The sequence below is a fragment of the Peromyscus maniculatus genome, chromosome 23 (assembly GCF_049852395.1).
Source record: "Peromyscus maniculatus bairdii isolate BWxNUB_F1_BW_parent chromosome 23, HU_Pman_BW_mat_3.1, whole genome shotgun sequence".
Taxonomy (NCBI): Eukaryota; Metazoa; Chordata; class Mammalia; order Rodentia; family Cricetidae; genus Peromyscus; species Peromyscus maniculatus.
Window position 1 is genome coordinate 58742642 of NC_134874.1, and position 18928 is coordinate 58761569.

General features: G+C 44.5%; 1 protein-coding gene across 1 annotated transcript; it reads left to right on the forward strand.

Moving 5' to 3' along the window:
* Positions 1-4583: 4583 nt before the first annotated feature.
* Positions 4584-17430, forward strand: LOC143270501 (putative sperm motility kinase W). The gene is made up of 13 exons (XM_076560667.1): positions 4584-4746; positions 6731-8314; positions 8721-9148; positions 9467-9534; positions 10428-10562; positions 10757-10855; positions 11637-11751; positions 11881-12012; positions 13568-13691; positions 14113-14185; positions 15660-15731; positions 16062-16359; positions 16449-17430. Exons 2-3 carry the CDS (start codon positions 6789-6791, stop codon positions 8743-8745), a joined length of 1551 nt encoding a protein of 516 aa, XP_076416782.1. The 5' UTR covers positions 4584-4746; positions 6731-6788; the 3' UTR covers positions 8746-9148; positions 9467-9534; positions 10428-10562; positions 10757-10855; positions 11637-11751; positions 11881-12012; positions 13568-13691; positions 14113-14185; positions 15660-15731; positions 16062-16359; positions 16449-17430.
* The last annotated feature ends 1498 nt before the right edge of the window (positions 17431-18928 follow it).

Consider the following 18928-nt stretch of genomic DNA (forward strand, 5'->3'; position numbering starts at 1 on the left):
CATGGGGGTTGGCTGGCCTAGCATGTACTGACTGTGAGGACTGACTCAGTGGGCCAGACTCTGTCCTTGAGATGCTATGGAGGGTGTCTGGCCTCACATGTTCAGATAGACCCATGTACGTATCTCTTAGCTGGTGAGGGGTCCCAGACAGTAAACAACTGGCTGGACCTTGAGTGGTCAGAGTACTTACAGAAAGGGAGCTACTGCAAGGACTATGTCATAGCCCTCCCAGAAACTGCTTGCTCAAGTCTCAGGAAACTGAAATTGAGGCCTGATCTCTGCGAGAAGACTGACAGCCTCTTACGGCATCTGCTTGGTCCTTTCAACATAACTCCTCCCAAAATGATCAATCCCAAAGTAGTGGCCAACAATAAGAGAGACTTCAACCAAATTCAAGGTCGGGTAACAAGGAAAGCCCAATGGCAGATGCATGGATCTCCCTGGGAAAGGGAAAAAAAGAGATCTCCTGGGTGAACTGGGGGCAGGTGAGGATGGGAGCATGAGGGTTTGGGTTGGGAGGTGCATGAAGGGGCACTCTACTGAAAGAGATGACTGGAACAGGGGAGCATAATGGGGTCAGGTAGAACATGATGCAAGGGGAACTCCCTGAAATCTATGAGGATGATGCCAACTAAGATGTCTAGTGATATCAGATACACAGCCTGAACTGGCCATCTCCTGTGATCAGACTCTTGACTACCTCATTTGTCATCAGAGAGTCTTCATCCAGTAACTGATGGAAATAGATGCAGAGACCCACAACAAAACATTAATCCTCTTTGGGTTCAGGGAATTCTGCTGAAGAGAGGGAGGAAGGATTGTGGGTTCAGTGGGGTCAAGAACATTCTAAGATAACAGAAAACAACTAACCTGGCTCATATGAACTCTGTCTGAACCAATAACCAGAGAGCCTACATGAGACTGACTAGGCCCTCTACATATATCTGACAGCTGTGTAGCTTGGTCTACTTGTGGAACTCCCAACAATGGTAACAGGGGCTATCCCTTGGGCTTTGGCTGGATCTTGGAAACCTATTTGTGAGTCCCTGCTGTGCAGTACTCTGTTTCTCAACATGTACTGCTCAGTATAATCCCAATTGGACAAGTCCTGACTCACAGAAGGATAGAGAACACTGAGATGAGGTCCTTAGATGGACAAGAAAACATGGCTATTACTCTGGGAATATATTGGTGTCATTGGGCAGATACTGTTGTGGGCTGTGTGATGTGAGTACTTTTGAAGATCTGGCAGACCCAGTGCTGGGTGGTGATTAGGATAACCCACATGGCAGGGACCATGTCAAGGAAGGACTGATGCTCCATTAGTGGAAGCAAGCTGCCCATGAGTAACGTCCCTGATGGGTAAGGTTTGTTATTATGCATGTCTTTTCTGATTTCACCCAGCAGTTTACTCCCCAGCTTGTCCATTGCTGGGACCCCAGGAAAGTTAAAGCACTCCTAGAGCAGTGGGCTATGGAGACCACCTGGTGAGACTTAAAGAGGACAGCTCCACAGCGATGCCAACCCCAGTAAAGCAATGTGGAATGCCATGACATTGACCCTCAGCTGTGTCTTGGCCACAGCATACCTCCCTTCCCACCTTGGGTTTGAATTATACTGCATAGACATTCAGTGTCAAATGTTAATGACCAAGATTTCATATAGAAAACAACAACCAAATGATGTTGATCCTCCATGGACTGTAAGAATGAAGTTAAAGACCAAGGCCAAAGGGCAAGTGGCATGGCACTCATGACTATGGGATCTGTTCATTGATGGTTCATAGCCCACCAGAAAGAAACAGATGGAATCCATACCATGAGAACTCTTTGGGAATGAAAGGTCAGCAGAGTGGGGAGATTGATTGGAAGACAGTGTCTTCTGTAACATAGAAACTATAGGTATTTCATTCTGGAAGCAACTACATATTTTGAGATTGGAGTCAATTTTGGAATACGCTCGTTGAAGGAGGACACGACACTTTTAAACATGGTCAGTTCAAGCTCATGTATCCCATGCTTTTTAGTGTAAATGAGAGAAGGCTGGGGGAGAGAAAGAACCACAGATTGACTGTATCAGTCATGGCACCTAAAATGTAATTTGACATTGCCTGACTAGAGACACATGTTTTTTGTTTTTTGTTTTTTGTTTTTTTTTTGGTTTTTTGAGACAGGGTTTCTCTTGTGTAGCTTTGTGCCTTTCCTGGAACTCATTTGGTAGCCCAGGTTGGCCTCGAACTCACAGAGATCCGCCTGCCTCTGCCTCCCGAGTGCTGGGATTAAAGGCGTGCACCACCACCGCCCGGCTGAGACACATGCTTAAGATCACACTAACTACTTGGAGAAGACAAGGATATGTCCGAAGAATATTGAGATTACAAATGCCATATAACCAACTGGACAACTCTGCTGATGTCCACGCCATTATTTCCTCCCATTGGGTTGACTTGTGTTTCTATAGATCTGAAGTTAAATAAACCCTGCCTCCTGTAAGTAGATCTTTGCCAACTATTAGACCACACAAAAGAAAAAATAGTAGTTGAGTGGCTGGAAACAAGAATGTGAGAGAAAAAAAAAATCACTATAGCTTTTTGCCAAGCCTTGATTGGACCATTGCATGTGACATCACATGGAGTCCAAGTGATGTAAGCTAGATATCAGCCAATAAAAGGGTGCCACCTAGGGCTGGGTTTTGTCTTTGTACTTCAAAGAAGCAGTCGGTTGATGGGAGAGCAGTTGGATTCAGTTGTTTCTCCTGGATTTGGACTTTTCAAAGCCTGTCAGATCTCGACTTAGTGAGTATATTCCCCAGGTTTTCAGTTTAGGCTTTTGTCATTTGTTATCTATTCATTGCTTTATTTACATCTTTGGTTTGGGTTTTGATTTTTGCCTGTAAATGCCTTTTCCTCATTTCACCTCATTTTCCTTTTATCAATTTCTTTCTTTGTCATTTTTGCCTTTGTTCTTGTGTAATTCACACATATGGTAGTATATATTATCTCTATAGCATGAGGAATTTGATCCTGACTTCCCATATCTGACTATTTTGCATTTTGATCATATTTACATGCTCTATTTCACTTACCCACACATTGAATGTGACAAGTACATTGAAATGATCTAAGGTTCTTTCCTCTGTTTGTTCGGGATCCCTAGGAAACAAAATGTGACAGTTGTGTTTGTGGAACTGGAATATTTGAAGTAACACTTTCTCTAGTTCCAAAAGTTTTCCTGAAAAAGGCATTTCATTCCTTTGATGTCCTATTATAGGACTTACCTCAATGTTGTGTGTATGTTCTGCTTTGTGTCAATCTGTATGTGTGGACGAATCCTAATGTTCCTAGGTTAAGGAATTCTGAAAATGAAGTATGTTGTTGTTGTTGTTGTTGTTGTTGTTGTTGTTGTTGTTGTTGTTGTTCTTCTTCTTCTTCTTCTTCTTCTTCTTCTTCTTCTTCTTCTTCTTCTTCTTCTTCTTCTTCTTCTTCTTCTTCTTCTTCTTCTTCTCCTTCTTCTTCTTTTCATTTTTTTCAAGACTGGGTTTCTCTGTGTCATTTTGGTGCATGTCCTGATCTTGCTCTGTAGACCAGGCTTGAACTTACGTAGATCCGCCTGTCTCTTCCTCCTGAATGCTGGGATTAAAGGCATGTTACAACACTGCCTGGCAAAGTATGGTCTTCTTAATGTGCTGTTGAATTTGGTGTGAGCTATCTCTCATTAAGGACTTTCTAATTTATGTTAGTCAAAGATATTGCCTGATATTGGCTTGTTTTTACCTTTTACTTACTTGGTTTGAGAATAAGGGTAATGCATCTTTTATGAGAAAAATTTGAAAATGTTCTTTCCCTCAGACTTATAGGGTACTGAAATATCTGGAGAACATTGCTGTTAGATGTTGAGATGATTGAATTCATCAGTGAATTGTCCTGGTCACTGTATGAGTCTTTCTTGATACTCAATTCTTTCAGAGTGTTTTATCTAGTTTTATTTCCCAGACTTTAATTTTCCCTTTGACTTATTATTTCCCTCCTTCTTGGATGTATTTTCTATTTTTTATCAGGGGAGGGAGGGAATGGTCAGAGCTTACAGAAGGACAGTGATGCATGGACAGATCTTCCTTTCAGACAAAAGGTCATTAGTAAAGATGGTCTGGACACTCTGTGGGTGTCTGAAGGAGTTTTATTCCCACCAGACAAAGTGTGTCTCCATTAACTTCATGGTGTCTGAGGGGAAAGGAGTTGCTTCAACATCAAGAAGCAGGCTTGGTTAATATGAGACCTATGCTACATGACACAGGATGGGATCTGGAATTTAGGCTACTTGAAGAGTTCATTGATTATATTCACAGGGTGGATGGGAGAGATATGTTCAATGTGTGACTGTGTGACAACAATGAATCTGTCTTGGCTTCTAGGAAAGTAACAGGAGTGGGGTTGGGAAGGATAGCAGCCCTCTCTGCTAAGGGAATTTCCTTGGGAACAAGAACGTGAATGGAAAAAAATTAATAATTTAACAGAAAATAATTTTAAAAAATCACTGTGGTTTTTTTCGAGCCTTGATTGGTCCATTGCATGTGACATCACACGGAATCCTTGTGAGGTATGCTAGATACTAGCCAATGAAAAGGCACTGCCTGTGGCTGAGTTTTGTTTGTACTTCGGAGAATCGGTTGGTTGGTGGGAGAGCAGTTGGACTCAGTTATTTCCCCCATATACTTGACCTTTTCCCTGACCTGTTGGATCTGGACATAGTGAGTTTGATTCCCAAGTTCTCAGTTTGGCCTTTTGGCAATTGACTATTACTTCTTTCTTTCTTTCTTCCTTCTTTCTTTCTTTCTTTCTTTCTTTCTTTCTTTCTTTCTTTCTTTCTTTCTTTCTTTCTTTCTTTCTTTCTTTCTTTCTTTCTTTCTTCCTTCCTTCCTTCCTTCCTTCCTTCCTTCCTTCCTTCCTTCCTTCCTTCCTTTCTTTCTTTCTTTCTTTCTTTCTTTCTTTCTTTCTGTTTTTCAAGACAAAGGTGTAGCTTTGTGCCTCTCCTGCGTCTCGCTCTGTAGACCAGGCTGACCTCGAACTCACAAAGATCCGCCTGCTTCTGCCTCCTGAGTGCTGGGATTAAAGGCGTGCGCTACCACTGCCCAGCATTTCTTTATTTACATTATTGGTTTTGGTAGTAATTTTTCCCTGTAATTCCTTTTTATTCATTTCAACTGATTTTCCTTCTATTAACTCCTTTTTTGTCATTTTTGGCTGTGTTCTTGTGTATTTTCCAAATTTAATGTTATGTAGTAAATGCGTAGGATGAGGAATTTGATCATGACTGATATCTGGCTGTACTCTACTTTGATCATATTTATCTGCTATACTTCACTTCCTGGCCCATTAAATTGGACAATTACTTCCTATTATACAAAGGCTATGCCTCTGCCTGCTCATGACCTGGAGTGAACAAAATGTGACACTTGTGTTTGTGGAACTGGCATGTTTGTAGTAACACTTTCACTAATTCCAAGTTTTTCCTGAATTAGGCATTCTATTCCACTGATGTCTGATTTAGGACTTACCTCAGTGTTGTGTGTATGCTGTGCTCTTTGGCTGTTGATGAATCTTGAATGTTCCCGGTTAAAGACGTCTTGAGCATACAGTCTGGTCTTATTAACGTGGTGTTGAATTTGATGTGACCTATCAATTACCCTCATTCAGGTTTTTCTAATCTGTCAGTCAAGGATATTGCTTGATACTACGATAATTTTGAAACATCTTATATAGTTTGGAAATTAGGGGAATAACTCTTTTATGAAATGTGCTTGAAACTGTGCCTTCCCTCAGTTTATGAACTACTAAAATACTTGTTGGTCATTGTTGCTAGTTGTAGAGATTGGAAAGTTGATTTTCAGTTGATTTCCTGGGATTTAGATTTCCTGTGTCATATTTATATTTATGTTTTTTCAGTTTTTCTTTATATTTCATCTTTTTCATACAGTACATCCTGACTGCATCTTCCCCTCCTTCCGCTCCTCCCAGTTGCCCCTTAGCTCCTCTCTCCACCAGATCCACTGCTCCTCTGTTTCCCTTGAGAAAAGAGCAGGCTCCAAGGGATAGCAACTGAACATGGAATAACAAGATGCAATAAGATTATATTAAATTTTTTTGTTTTAGTGATAATTTGTACTTATTTTATCAATTTCCTCAATAAATGTTACCCAATTTTCATTTTTGAAAATTCAGCCTTTTATTTCCCTTTGGTTTCTTTTCTCTTTTATAGAAAACATTTTTAAATTTACTGGACTAAATAAATATATAAAGCACATAATGTGTATTATAGGTAACATATATGTATAATATAATATTTATAACTGTGTTATAATATTATATTATAACTATATTATAATAGATGCTGAGTATATTATGTATAATTCTACTAGTTTAGAGTTTGAATTCATTGAACTATTTTACATGATCTTGATCAACTTTGTTAAGGGTTTGCATTGTGGCACATCCTTGAAAAGAAGCAGCTCATTCTTTCAGGGATCTCAGGATTTTCTTTTGCATGCCAACTTTACTTATACCAACACTGATCTTTCTTATGATTCCTCATCCACTGCCTTGGGTTTAGGTTCTTCTAGTATTTTTGTATCCTTGAAGAGCATCATTAGATTGTTTGGGATATCTCAATTTCATAACAGAGAATCCAAATCTATATCCTCCCCTTCTAAAACTGCATTAATCTTTTTCTTTTAGCATTGTGTGGGTCTGAGATTACCCACAAGATAAAGTGGTTGGAATTGAGCAGAACACCATGGCCAACCACATGGAAGAGGACTATCTTGAAAAGGATTTCAGGATGTTAACATCTCTAGGTTGTGGTTCATTCGGGGAGGTGAAGCTGGCCTGCCACCTTCCCACACATACACGAGTGGCTGTCAAGGTCCTTGAGAAAAACGCCAACAGTGTGGCTGACATCAGTACTGAAGTGAACATCCTTCAGTCTTTAGAACACAGGAACATCGTTCGATTTTTTGACATGATCGATACACTGTCAACCACTTATCTGATTATGGAGTATGTGGCAGGAGAAGACCTGGAGAGCTGCCTCGGGGCTCTGGGCTGTTTTAAGGAGGAGGAGGCTAGAGTGATTTTCCGGCAGGTGGTGTCAGCAGTTCACTTCCTCCACCAGAGACACATCGCACACCGTGATATCAAATTAGAAAACATCCTAGTCGATGCAGCAGGAAATGCAAAGCTTTGTGACTTTGGTATGGCAATTGAAATCACAGAGGGGCAGATGTTGGAGGAGATCTGTGGCTCCTTGCTCTATTGGGCCCCAGAGATCTTGGCAAGAAAGCCCTATGATGGACGGGCAGGTGATATGTGGAGCTTGGGTATTGTTCTATATGTCTTAGTCACAGGGCACTTTCCATACATGGAAGAAACCCTTGAAGGTATGCACAGGGTCATCACCACCACAATGTGTCCCATTCCTTACCATCTGTCAAAACCCTGTCACATCATCATTGCCCGACTACTCATGGTCCCTATCTGGTACCGATTCACAATCTGTCAGCTTGTGGAACGACCATGGCTAGGCCCCATTCAAGAACATGTACTGCCTGCCACCAAAGAAATCCTGCCTAGGGTCGTGGAGACCATGTGCACCATCGGCTATACGTGTGAGGAGATTGTTTCATCCCTAACTCACAGGCGAGAAGATAATCATGTAACAGCTACTTGCAACATTCTCAAATATCAGCTGAGTGGTGGGGACAGCCATCAGCAAGATCAGATGCCCTGGCTAACTAGCAGCCCTCCAGGTCCTGTTTGCCTCCCTCTCCCCTTGACCAGGAGAGCCAGTGAACCAGCATTTACAACCGGTACACAAGCTGGGAAGAGCCACGTTAAGGTGGAGGGTGTGGAAGAAAGAGGTAAAGGATGTAGAAGCTACACCATGCCTCACAGACTCTCCTTCCTGGAGGCGATGCTCAGTTCAGACAACACAGTCCCAGAAAGAGATGCTCTTGTGGTTGATGTCATCAACACTGCTACAGAGGATACTGAAGTCAAGAGGAATTCTGTTGACCCCCTGCCTGGCAATCTCTCCTCTCCTGAATCAGTCTTGGAGGATACACCCACGGGATTTCTGAACCTGGGCTTCTGTGAAGAAGATTCATCCCAGGGGTCAGACATTCCCAGTGACCAGCCCCAGGTGGCACCCATGACATCTAGATCCAGGCCACTCAGGATCTGGAAACTGGTGAGGAAGCAAATTTCCCATGCACTGAGAGCACTCTGCAGCTGCTGCTGCTGCTGCTGCCTGCCCACCCCAAGGTGAGCCATGAACCCTTGCATCAGGGGTTCAAGGAAAAGAGGGGACAGTGGAGACCTACATGGAGTCCAGTTGGTTGGGCCACACAGATGAATTCCTACATTGTATTTTCAATATACTATTTCAATATCCATTTTAAATGAAAAGTTGTACCCACTCAGAGGGCCCAGAATTTCAGATATGTGGTACATTAGATGTCAAATTCACAGCTTCCTGTTCATGTACAGCCCTAGAAGGCTGAGGCAAAAGCAGGTAGCATAGCATGGGGACCACAGCATGGGAAGGGAGGAGAGTTTGGCTAAATGGAGCAAAGGTTCAGAATGGAGAAATCAGGGGAGGAATATGGCACAGAACTTTTATCTGCCAGTCACTAATAGAGGTGCTTTCATGTTTCTTTCTGCTTTGAAGTGTGGAAACTGAAATGGCCCAATAGAATTCCAGACCTGGTGAGGAGCCACGGAAGGGACCCAAGACAGATCGCCAGAGTGCCAGCTCCCTCCAACACAGAGCAACAGGCTCCTGCCTGCATTCATCCTCCAGCTATTGGGTCTGAGCTACCAATCTGCATCTCTTTCAGCTCAATTCAGCTTCGGAACTGTTGTGGGACAATTTGGGGTCATATAGCATATGTACCCCATGACCCTCTACCTTCCTAGCTTTGGTTGTGCTTGTAGGACCACTCACACTGCATGGAAAACAGCAGCCTCTACCACCAGGAATGACTTCATACCAATCACGGCTGCTCATCATCTTGGTCACTTTAACCCTCCAACTTACTCTGTGACTGCCTTTTGGACAAAACAGCAAGACCTGTGCAAATCCTCTGGAGAATGGAGGTGGGTGAAGGAGATAAAGGGGACTAATTGGCAAACAGTTTCGAGACAGGAATAGGGGACATGAGAGTTGGTGTAGAATAAGGAGTAGAGTCTGTCCTGAGGAACTTCCTGTCAACAAAGGAGATGTGTGTGCTGACCTGTGACAGGGGCCGTGCACAGTCTAGAGCAGGAACAAACCTCCCCTGAAGTGCAGACTGGGAGGGAGCTAGAAATAGCCAGCAATGAGGAGGAGAGGGCCTGCTCTGATGGTTCCTACCATGTGTCAAGGCACACAAGTAGGATGTTGTCTTGGAAATAACATCCTGTTCTTTCCTACAGAGCTGGGGTGAAGCAGGAGAAAGATGCAGCACTATTGGTCAGTGGAGTCCCATCCTCCTCAGTGCTGAGTAAGTCCTGTCTGTTAAAGTCACTAAGAGAGGCACTTTTCTTATTCTTTCAGGTTTTATTTGGGAAAAGTGAACTGGTGTATTTGAACTACAGTCTTGGTGTGGTGTAGTGCAACAGGAAGGATCCAGGCTGGAAATCTGTGTGATGATATGTTAGGACTACAGGTTCCAGTATCCATCCTCCAGGTTAGGGTCTCAGCTGCCATCTTCCCCATCCTTCACCTCACTGCTGCCCCTGCACTGTTGCTGAACATCCCTGAGAGTCACATGTAGCATCAACCCAATGAATGTCTACATCCCTCATGGTTCCTGAGGGACCAGGGTTCCACGACATCTAAAAGGGCTGCCTCTGTCAACAGGACAGACTTGCACATAGATCTCAGGCTTCCCTCTTCTTTGATTCATTCATCACCTCCAAACTGCTTTCTGACTGTCTTTCAGAAGAACTGCAGGAACTGTAAATCCAGTGGGAGATGGGAGAATGGAGATAAGGGGAGGAACAGGAAAAAGGAGGATGGAGAGGATGAAGAGGAAATGAGAGGACCTGTAGAGAGGGTAGAGTGTGTCCAGAGGAGCTCACCTGAAATGAGTGGAGAAAAGGAGGTTTTGCTGGGGCAGGTGTTGAAGAAGTGAGACCAGGAACAAATGTCTCAAACAGAGCAAAATGTGACCTCAGCTTTATAGCCAGCAATGAGGAGGAAGGCCTTGATTGTGACTGGCATATGTCAAGGTAGAGAACTATGAGGCTGCTTTGGAAGGGATTCTGATTCTGGGCTATTGAAGAAGGGTGTTGCAAGAGAAGGGTGGCTGCATCATGCAGTGGGGTCCTCTGCTGGTCTTGTCTGTCATGGCCTTTGGAAGATCTAATGACATCTGTGTATTTTTCTCCATAGCCTCCTTCATCCAGGCTTCCCATGGTGCCTCCCACCTCCTGATCCAAGAATTCTGCATCATTTTTCCATCTCATAGAGGCATTTATAACTGATACTTGACCTTGCATTAACATTGTTCTGCTCCAGTGTGGGAAGGTAAGTAGGCATTGCCAGGCCTGATGCTGAGTATTGCCTCTACAAGAACAGCAGCCATGGGAATTCTTTATGACCAATGCCCACCATTGGGGTCAGACTCAGAAGGAAATCTTGATCATCATGGATCTCTTGATGACAGCCCCTGGTGCAGTGTGAAGCACTGGTTGAGGTGTAGTGTCTCAACTGTTTTCCAGGACACCTTCCAGTTAGGGAGCAGCTCACTGATTTGGCAAGGGGAAATGAACTCGACAGGGAATCCAGGGTCCTAATCTGTGTGAATCATGCACCTGAAGGTAAGATTGAGTACAGTAAGTATCTGTGTGTGGCAGAAGATAAGTCTCTGAAGTCTGGTCTTGATGTGATGAAAAGGATCCCTTGAAGTAGCATGTGCCAGCATGCCTGACACACAGGGAAAGTTATCACTGACTTGTTCAACTGAAGAACAATGGGAGACTTAGAGACTGCAGAGGTGTGACAAGGGAAGAACCAGCTTCTCTGCTGTAGTTGGCCTCCAGCTCCACTCTGACCATCTGATCCTGGGCTGTTAGCAAACACTGATGCATGTTAAAGTCTTTGGCTGGATCTTCCCAGTGGATGATAGCCAGCTTGTGCTGTCACTGACTTCTAGAACCCTGACCATCTGGAGAGTCCCAAGTGCAGATAACAAGATCAGTCAGTTTGTTCAGGAAGAGAGAGAGAGAAATTTTCAGTTTGTGGGTATCACCTGGTGTCAGACTGTGTTTCTGCTGCATATCAGTGAAGGCAGGGCTGAGAAATGGTTGAGGAGTCTGTTAATGAGATAGGGATATTTCGTGACTCCTCATTTTATATATTTTACTCTTTTTGAGACTGGATCTCACCTTATGGCCCTGGCTATCCTGAGACTCTCTGTGTAGAACATACAGCTCTGAAAGTCATAGAGACTGACCCCCTTTCTCTGCCTCCTGAATGCTGTGATTACATATGTGATCTCCCATGCCTGGCTTCACGTACTGTTTGTATAGCATCAATGGTAAATTTCTCCAAACATTTGAGGGAAAGGAGACAAGTCCTGTCCTTCTTTCATTTCAACAGTGTCAGGGATTGAACTTAAGGTTCTTTCATCCAGGATGGACTACAAACAGCAGCAAAGTCCAAATCTAACCTTCAGAATAGAAGTCTATGTCCACCCGTGAACAGATACCTGGAGGTGAGAACTGCTGTCATGAATTCTTCTGGGGACACTGGTCAGTGGGCTGGAGGAGGTATGTCCTAGCTGAAACACCCTTAGAAACAAGGCACAGAGCATGCGAAGGCTACTCTTTAATCGTTTTCTCAGGATTCCCACTGCAGTCCAGGCACAAATCCCATGACCTCAACCTGACCAATCAGGATCGTCCAGATTGACTACCTGGTCTGATTGATTGAGTTCTTTCCATTTGAGCCTTGAGATCACAGCTGAGGATTCAAGGTGGGTCACTGAGACAGCTGGTGCCTGTCTTGGGATGTTGGAGGCAGGGCTTTCACTTTAAGGACACCAGTGGCAGAGGCAGTACATGAAGCCACATATTCTAGACAGAAGCTTCCACTTCTACTCACCTGACACCCAGATTCTGTCTGCTTGTCTGCTGACTTCCATGGCTACTCTTGCTCATGGGTCCCACAATGCTTTTGTTATTTGTCAAAACCATTTTGGGTTGCTTTTAGGCCACTGAATCTTGTTCATACTCCCTAGCTAATGGAGAGCCAGGGCTGTAGGTTTCTGGATTCTGAACCAACTAGGACTCTGTACACCCCACTCAAGACAGTGCATGATGGTAGAGGTGATCAGCCTCCCACAAACATTGTGGACAGTTTCAGGAAGACCACTGTCCTGTTTCATGTCCTGAGTGTTCTGTTGTTCATGTTCTGATGCCTATAACCTGCAGATTTTGCATATGAAAAAGAAAGTGACCTTTGTCTTTCGGACAAGCTTGTTACACGTAATACAGTCATCCTCAGTTGTATCTGTTTTCTGAAAAAATGTGTAAATTTCACTCTTTGGGGTGAGTATGTGCTCTTTCCCCTTGCCCGTATGCTATTCATTTATTTATTCCATTTACTTATTTATTTATCCATTTGTTTTTTTGTTTTTTGTTTCTTGTTTTTTCAAGACGGGGTTTCTCTGTGTAGCTTTGTGCCTTTCTTGGAACTCACTCGGTAGCCCAGGCTGGCCTCGAACTCACAGAGATCCGCCTGGCTCTGCCTCCCGAGTGCTGGGATTAAAGGCCTGCGCCACCACCGCCCAGCTTCTTATTTGTCCATTTGTTTATTTATTTATCTATTTATTTATTTCTCTCTATATACATATATATATATTCATTCTAAGTGTCTTTTACATCAGGTATTTTGATTACATTCATGTCCCCATCATTTCACATCTGCCCTCCACCCCTACAACTCCCCCAATACAACAAAATTTAAGAGAAAAAAAGGAAACATAAGATAAAATTAAAAAGGGAGGAAAGGGGAAAACCTAAAGGTTTCCTCATGGAAGCTGCAGTGACCGAGTGTGACAGAGTGAGTCACACCGTAAACCCCTCTGTCCACATGTCTTCACTTGTTAGTGCTCATTGCGGGGTCACTGGTCTTGTTCCAGGCCTTCACTGTCTCTGACACTAATTAATGTTGTGTTTGATACTGTCAGCTGTCCTTTGTATTTGGCACATTAACTTTTTCACTGTCTGGGTATGCAAATTTAAAACTCTGACTTCAAAATCACCAGTGCCACAGTACAAACCCACTTCTAAATAAAGTGTCATGGTTGAGCTGGAGATGGAGAGCAGAGGATGTTAACCAGGGATTGGAGAGGCAGCAGGAAAGAACTGACTAAGGGAGGAATTTAGAGAGAATGGAAGAGACAGATGGGAGGAGCCATGGGGAGAGGGATGCACAGAAGGTCTAGCTTAAGTGCTGCATATTTCAAATTCCCCTAGAGTCCCTTTCCCAAGTCCGTCCTCTTTAAAGTGATGAGCTCTCTACATCAGGAGACACAGGGTGGCGACTTGCAGGTGTGGCCTGAGACAGCAGAAGTAGGAACTCTGCAGGAAGTCCAGATGGCAGTGTGCCCACTTCCCCAGCATGAAGGGTCTGTGTCCAGCACAGGAGGAGGTAAGCCAACTACCACAGGTTTCCCTCCAGAAAATCCTCATTATCAAGGTAAGATGATCAAGGGCTGGTGTTTCACAGCATCCTCCTCAATGGGGGCCTGAGCCAATATCATGTGCAAGCTGCCCTTGAACGTGCAGACCCTGTGGACTAGTCTGCAGGGGAATAACTAGCAGTACTCATTAACCTGTCCACCCTTTAGGTTTCTGGTCCTAGTGAAATGTTTCCGCACATGAGGGGAAGGGAGCTCCTTCCTCTCCTTCCTCTTCCTCCTTCCCTGCTGTTGTATTTGCAGCCTTCATTCATCCCTGTGTCCTGACCATCAGAAAAGACACAGTCCCACAGCATGCTGGTCTAGTTTATGTGTTTGTGAAGGGGCCTCACTGTAGGGAGTTTTATCAGAACCATATTTGTCTCCTAACAGGAAAGTGACAGCAAGCTGGAGGAAAATGGGTACCACTTTGGATGGAATGCTGGGACATTGCTCCACTTTGGAAGTGAGTGGGCCTTACCTAGCCTAGGGCAGAGTGGTCAGAGGTGGGGTCAGCACTCCTAAATCTACTTTGTACCCAGTTCCACTGGGTACAGCGGTCAGGCCTAGACATCCTTGTTGACCATAGAGCTATGGCTTTCTTCTAGGCTGTCTGCTTGCTTGTCCTGCTGGGATAATTGTTTAAACTGTTGTCCCATGCACCTGACAGGCAGACAGCGTCACCATGCAGTGAAGGATGGCCACTCTGAATGGAATGATTGTCAAGCCTCATTTCTGGGCAGCACATGGCTGAAAGCATCACTGAGACCACTATCTAACGGCCTGTAGTAGATGATTAGTTTTTGGTTTCTGGTCTAAATTTGACGCTGGCTTAGAGGTTAGGAAGAATGAGGCTTCTCAGGCAGGTCTGCCTCAATCCCAAGGGTAGGTGATCATTAAGCTTGTGTTACAGAGGAAGAGAAGAAGAGGGAGAAGAAGGAGAGGGAGGAAGGGAGGGACGGAGGGAGGGAGGGAGGGAGGGAGGGAGGGAGGGAGGGAGAGAGAGAGAGAGAGAGAGAGAGAGAGAGAGAGAGAGAGAGAGAAACAGCTGAGGCATGGCTACAGAGGGATATTGAGATAACTTGGTGTAGGTGGCATATGTCTCCCCTCTGATCCTAATACCATTGAGAAGGAACACTTTGAATCAAAGATGGTGAACATCTTCTCAACACCTGTATGTTGTGACATCCATTCTGTCACTGGACAGTGACTTAGTCTGTGTTGTTTCCAGAGACTGGGACATGGGGATTCACACAACCTAGCAAGGGAAAGCAGCCAAGAGACAATGACCTGCTTGCTCCTCAGCCAATGCCTGGTCTCTTGGTCAATGAGTAACCACTCCGGCAGGCTTCACCCTGATGCACTTAACCGAAACCAGGGCTTGTAGAAGGGAGTCTTGGGTACTATGGCCAGGAATGAAAACTCTCAGGAGACAGCACATGTGTACCAGGGCCCTAAAACCTGGTAATGGTCTTTGAGAATGTGGATGTCAGGAAACAGAGTTGATGCCTAAGAGGCCAGGTGAGTATAATGTGAACTCTTTATACCGCTGGCCACTGCAAGGAGCATGTGGTCGCCTTTAGATAGTTACATGAGAGAAGTCAGCTTATGATCAGACTCACACATTCAACACCCTCCTTCCCCCACTGCCTGCCTCCTGGAAGCAGTAGGAACAGATGTAGACAATGCATGCTCTTGGTACCAAGAACTTTCCACACACTACCCCAAAGTTACTCAGTAATATTCACTTCCTTGTGGAGAAAAGTGAGTCCACTTGATGCCAGGTAGCTTGCTCTTTTGCACAGTCTGACTGGTTGGGAATGTTTAAATTAATCTTAGGTCATTGAAACAGATTGGATGACTGTTGTGGTAGCAGTCTGAGTCTCTTGTATCTGAGAGGTCAACGCCAGACCTCTCATTGACATCCTTTCTTTCCTCAGATCTGCAGGTTCTGCTGGATATGTTCTGAGACAAAGCTCATCTTCACCATATGTGCATCCTGTCTCATCTAGGCAAGTGTTCAGTGAGCTGGGTGCAGGAAGCACAGCGTCTAGACACAGACATGTTGGTGAAACTGCTTTTCCTTCTTGATCCTAGAGCCTGTTTATGGGACAGTAGCAGAGCAGCTAGGACAAACCAATGCCTGCAATCAGGGCTTCGCAGGGAGAACCCACTGAATTCTCCCACAGGAAGTCACATGGGAAGAAAAGGGTCATTATTCCTGCCTCATTAGGTCCTGAACTCCACCAGAAATAAACCCGCTGTTATCTGAAAGGCCACAGGTGGTGAATGAATCTTTCTGCCAGCCTCATCAATGGTCTAACATAAGCTTTTTCTTCTAGGTGCCTGGCCATATCCTGAATCATGGACCCCGAGAATTCCTGACTTGCATGTGTGCACACTGAGCATTGATGACATGGAGGAAAAAGAGCACCTCTCTCTCCCCTCCCCTTCCTGGCAGACTAGCATGCCATTGTCTGAGCTCCAGAGGAACTCAGAGGCTAAACACAGCAACAGGAGGACATGCTGTGAAGGACGATGACATGGTTTCTCTTCTATCATCCAACTACAGACAACCACCCCAAATTACCAACAAGACCTGGGGAATCTACAGAAGTGTCCCCCTGTGAAAGCCTCCCAGTGGGTACTTACTGTTGAATCCTGCCCAACTTAGACCCCTTTGCATTTTGACAGTTCAGAAAGTCACCTATGCCTCTCTGTCTTCACAGATAACAAGGAAAACCTGCCTGAGCAGGTAAGAAATATCTCAGAAGAGCCTTCGGAATTAAATCTGCTTATCTTTCTGAACTTTAGAGTGGATCTCCTGAGAAGGGTAGTATCCGTGGACAACCTGTCCCAGGCCTCCACTAACATGAAGAGGTAGAACTTGAGGTCATACATTTGGCCCATATATCACTGGAATTATGCAGAGACAATTTACAAAGAAATACTGAAATATTTAATTAGAATTCCAACATAATTTCTATAAATTGGCATTTAGAATGTTTTGACCCCTGGAGGAGAGAAATCCAAAGCTATATGAGCTCTCAGCATCTACCAGTTGTTATTCTAAAGGTGACAGATGTTTGCATTTCATCTATAGACTCAGCAAAACCCAGTCTAATGCCCAAATACAAGATGTAACAACCAATGGGACCTAAACCTAGAAGACATGGCCGACGACAGGAGAGATCCCTCCAGACCCAGATCTTCTTCTTCCAGGACTTCCCACCAAGCCTCAGAGATCCACAAAGACCTACATGAAAGTAATGGAGACTGGATATGTGGAACAGAACAGAAAGCTCAGAAACAAACCCAGCGAAATCCTGCCAGCTGATTTTCTCATAGTCACCCATGGAAATCCAGGCAGAGAGAATGCCTTGTCCACCAATGATTGTAGAAGAAGATTTAAAAACAAATTAGAAACCCATTGAAAAACTGAACACAGTCAGCATTTCTATTGACCTCAAATACAAACACTATAATACTCACATAAAGTTATAGAAGAGGACTACATGATTTCCTGCCTTATAGAAAGGAAGATAAGAAATAACACAGAGTAGATGAACTGTGGACTCGGGAGCCCTGCTGCCACCAGACATGAAAATTCAGAAGCTGGAGCATGGCTGGAGCAGACACTCCCCCAGGACATCCAGAGAGAGCCTGGCCCCTGACACACCCAGGCAGACAACAAATCCCTGACAGTGAAAATTGTGTGGCTATGAGGAGGTGTAGGTGTAGTGTGTGCTGTGTGGTGTGAGGATGGCTGAAACCTATCACATCATGTGGGATGGAAATGAGCTGTCCAGCTGATCTGATAACAGCACTGTATTGATGGTCCAGTCAGCTGGGGAAAGCAGCAGATCTGATACCTAGATACTCACATGTGCTACGCATGCCTCTGCCACTATTAACAACTTATATACAGTGCCAGTGTAAGGACATGAAGGACTCCCCTCACTCACACTCTCCACAGAGTTCTCTGGGTATTAGGCCTAGGTATTCAACTCCCTTCTGATGTCCCACATACAATGCTAGTTTCTAGACCAGGCTAGACATGCCTCCAACCACAATGTCCTAAGACATGGGGAAATGTACAAGGCCCTGTTGCACACTTTATCTTCTGACAAGGACACACATTTACTGCTTGGTTCAAACACTCCTGGAAACTTCCTGCACTGACATACAACACTAGGTATAATGCAACGTGGGACACTACAGCCATGCCACCTCACTTGTACTACCAGCTGTCAGACCATGATAAACAATCTCTACATCACACACACACACACACACACACACACACACACACACACACACACACACACAGCCTCTAAAACACTTCTAAGTCTTGGGCCATGAATGACTTCTCACCCAACCACACATTGACTGCTAGGTATCTGGCATTGCTAAACCCTCACACATACCTCACATGTATTCCTAGGTCTGGATCTGGTATGTCACCCACATAATCCTTTATTAACAGCTACTTATCTGTTCATACAGGACACTCTCTTGCTACTGTACCCAAATACTCTGCTAGTATTGGACCCCACTTGACATCTCATCGTCCACTGCCAACCAACTTCAAAATGTGATCAGACCTTGACAGACACCAGCTCAGCCATCAGCTGACACACACTCAGTGGGGATTGTGCAGAGCTTGACATCCGTCCTTCCACTGCTCCCCTCTGACATACAGTTATCATCACACACACTGGGCACACCACCACCCCTGTGACCACACATCCACTCTAGGTACCCGGTCCAGTTTGACCTCATACCCTACATTAATTGACAGCCATTAGATAATTCTGGGAACATTCCCCCTGTCAGCTCTTGCACAATACCTAGCAATTAGCATTGACAGACCCCCTCCTTCTGCTGAAGACACATTCACACTGCTAGGCATCAGCTTCTACTGGACTCCTTCCTATGCTATACCATGTGCTGGGTCTCAGGCTCTACTTCTAGTTACTGGGCCATGCTGGACATTAACCCCTGTCCAAACCACAGTGCATATAAAGTGCTGTGTGTCAAGTTCACTTGAACACCAGGCTCCATCACACATGACTTGCTAGGTACCAGACAATGTTGACACACACCCTTACCCCCTATATACACTAGTGGCCCAGTGAACATTGCAATTTTAAGGCTCTTCTAGACACCTCCATCACTGACATATCAAGTTTCTTGCTATCAGACACTA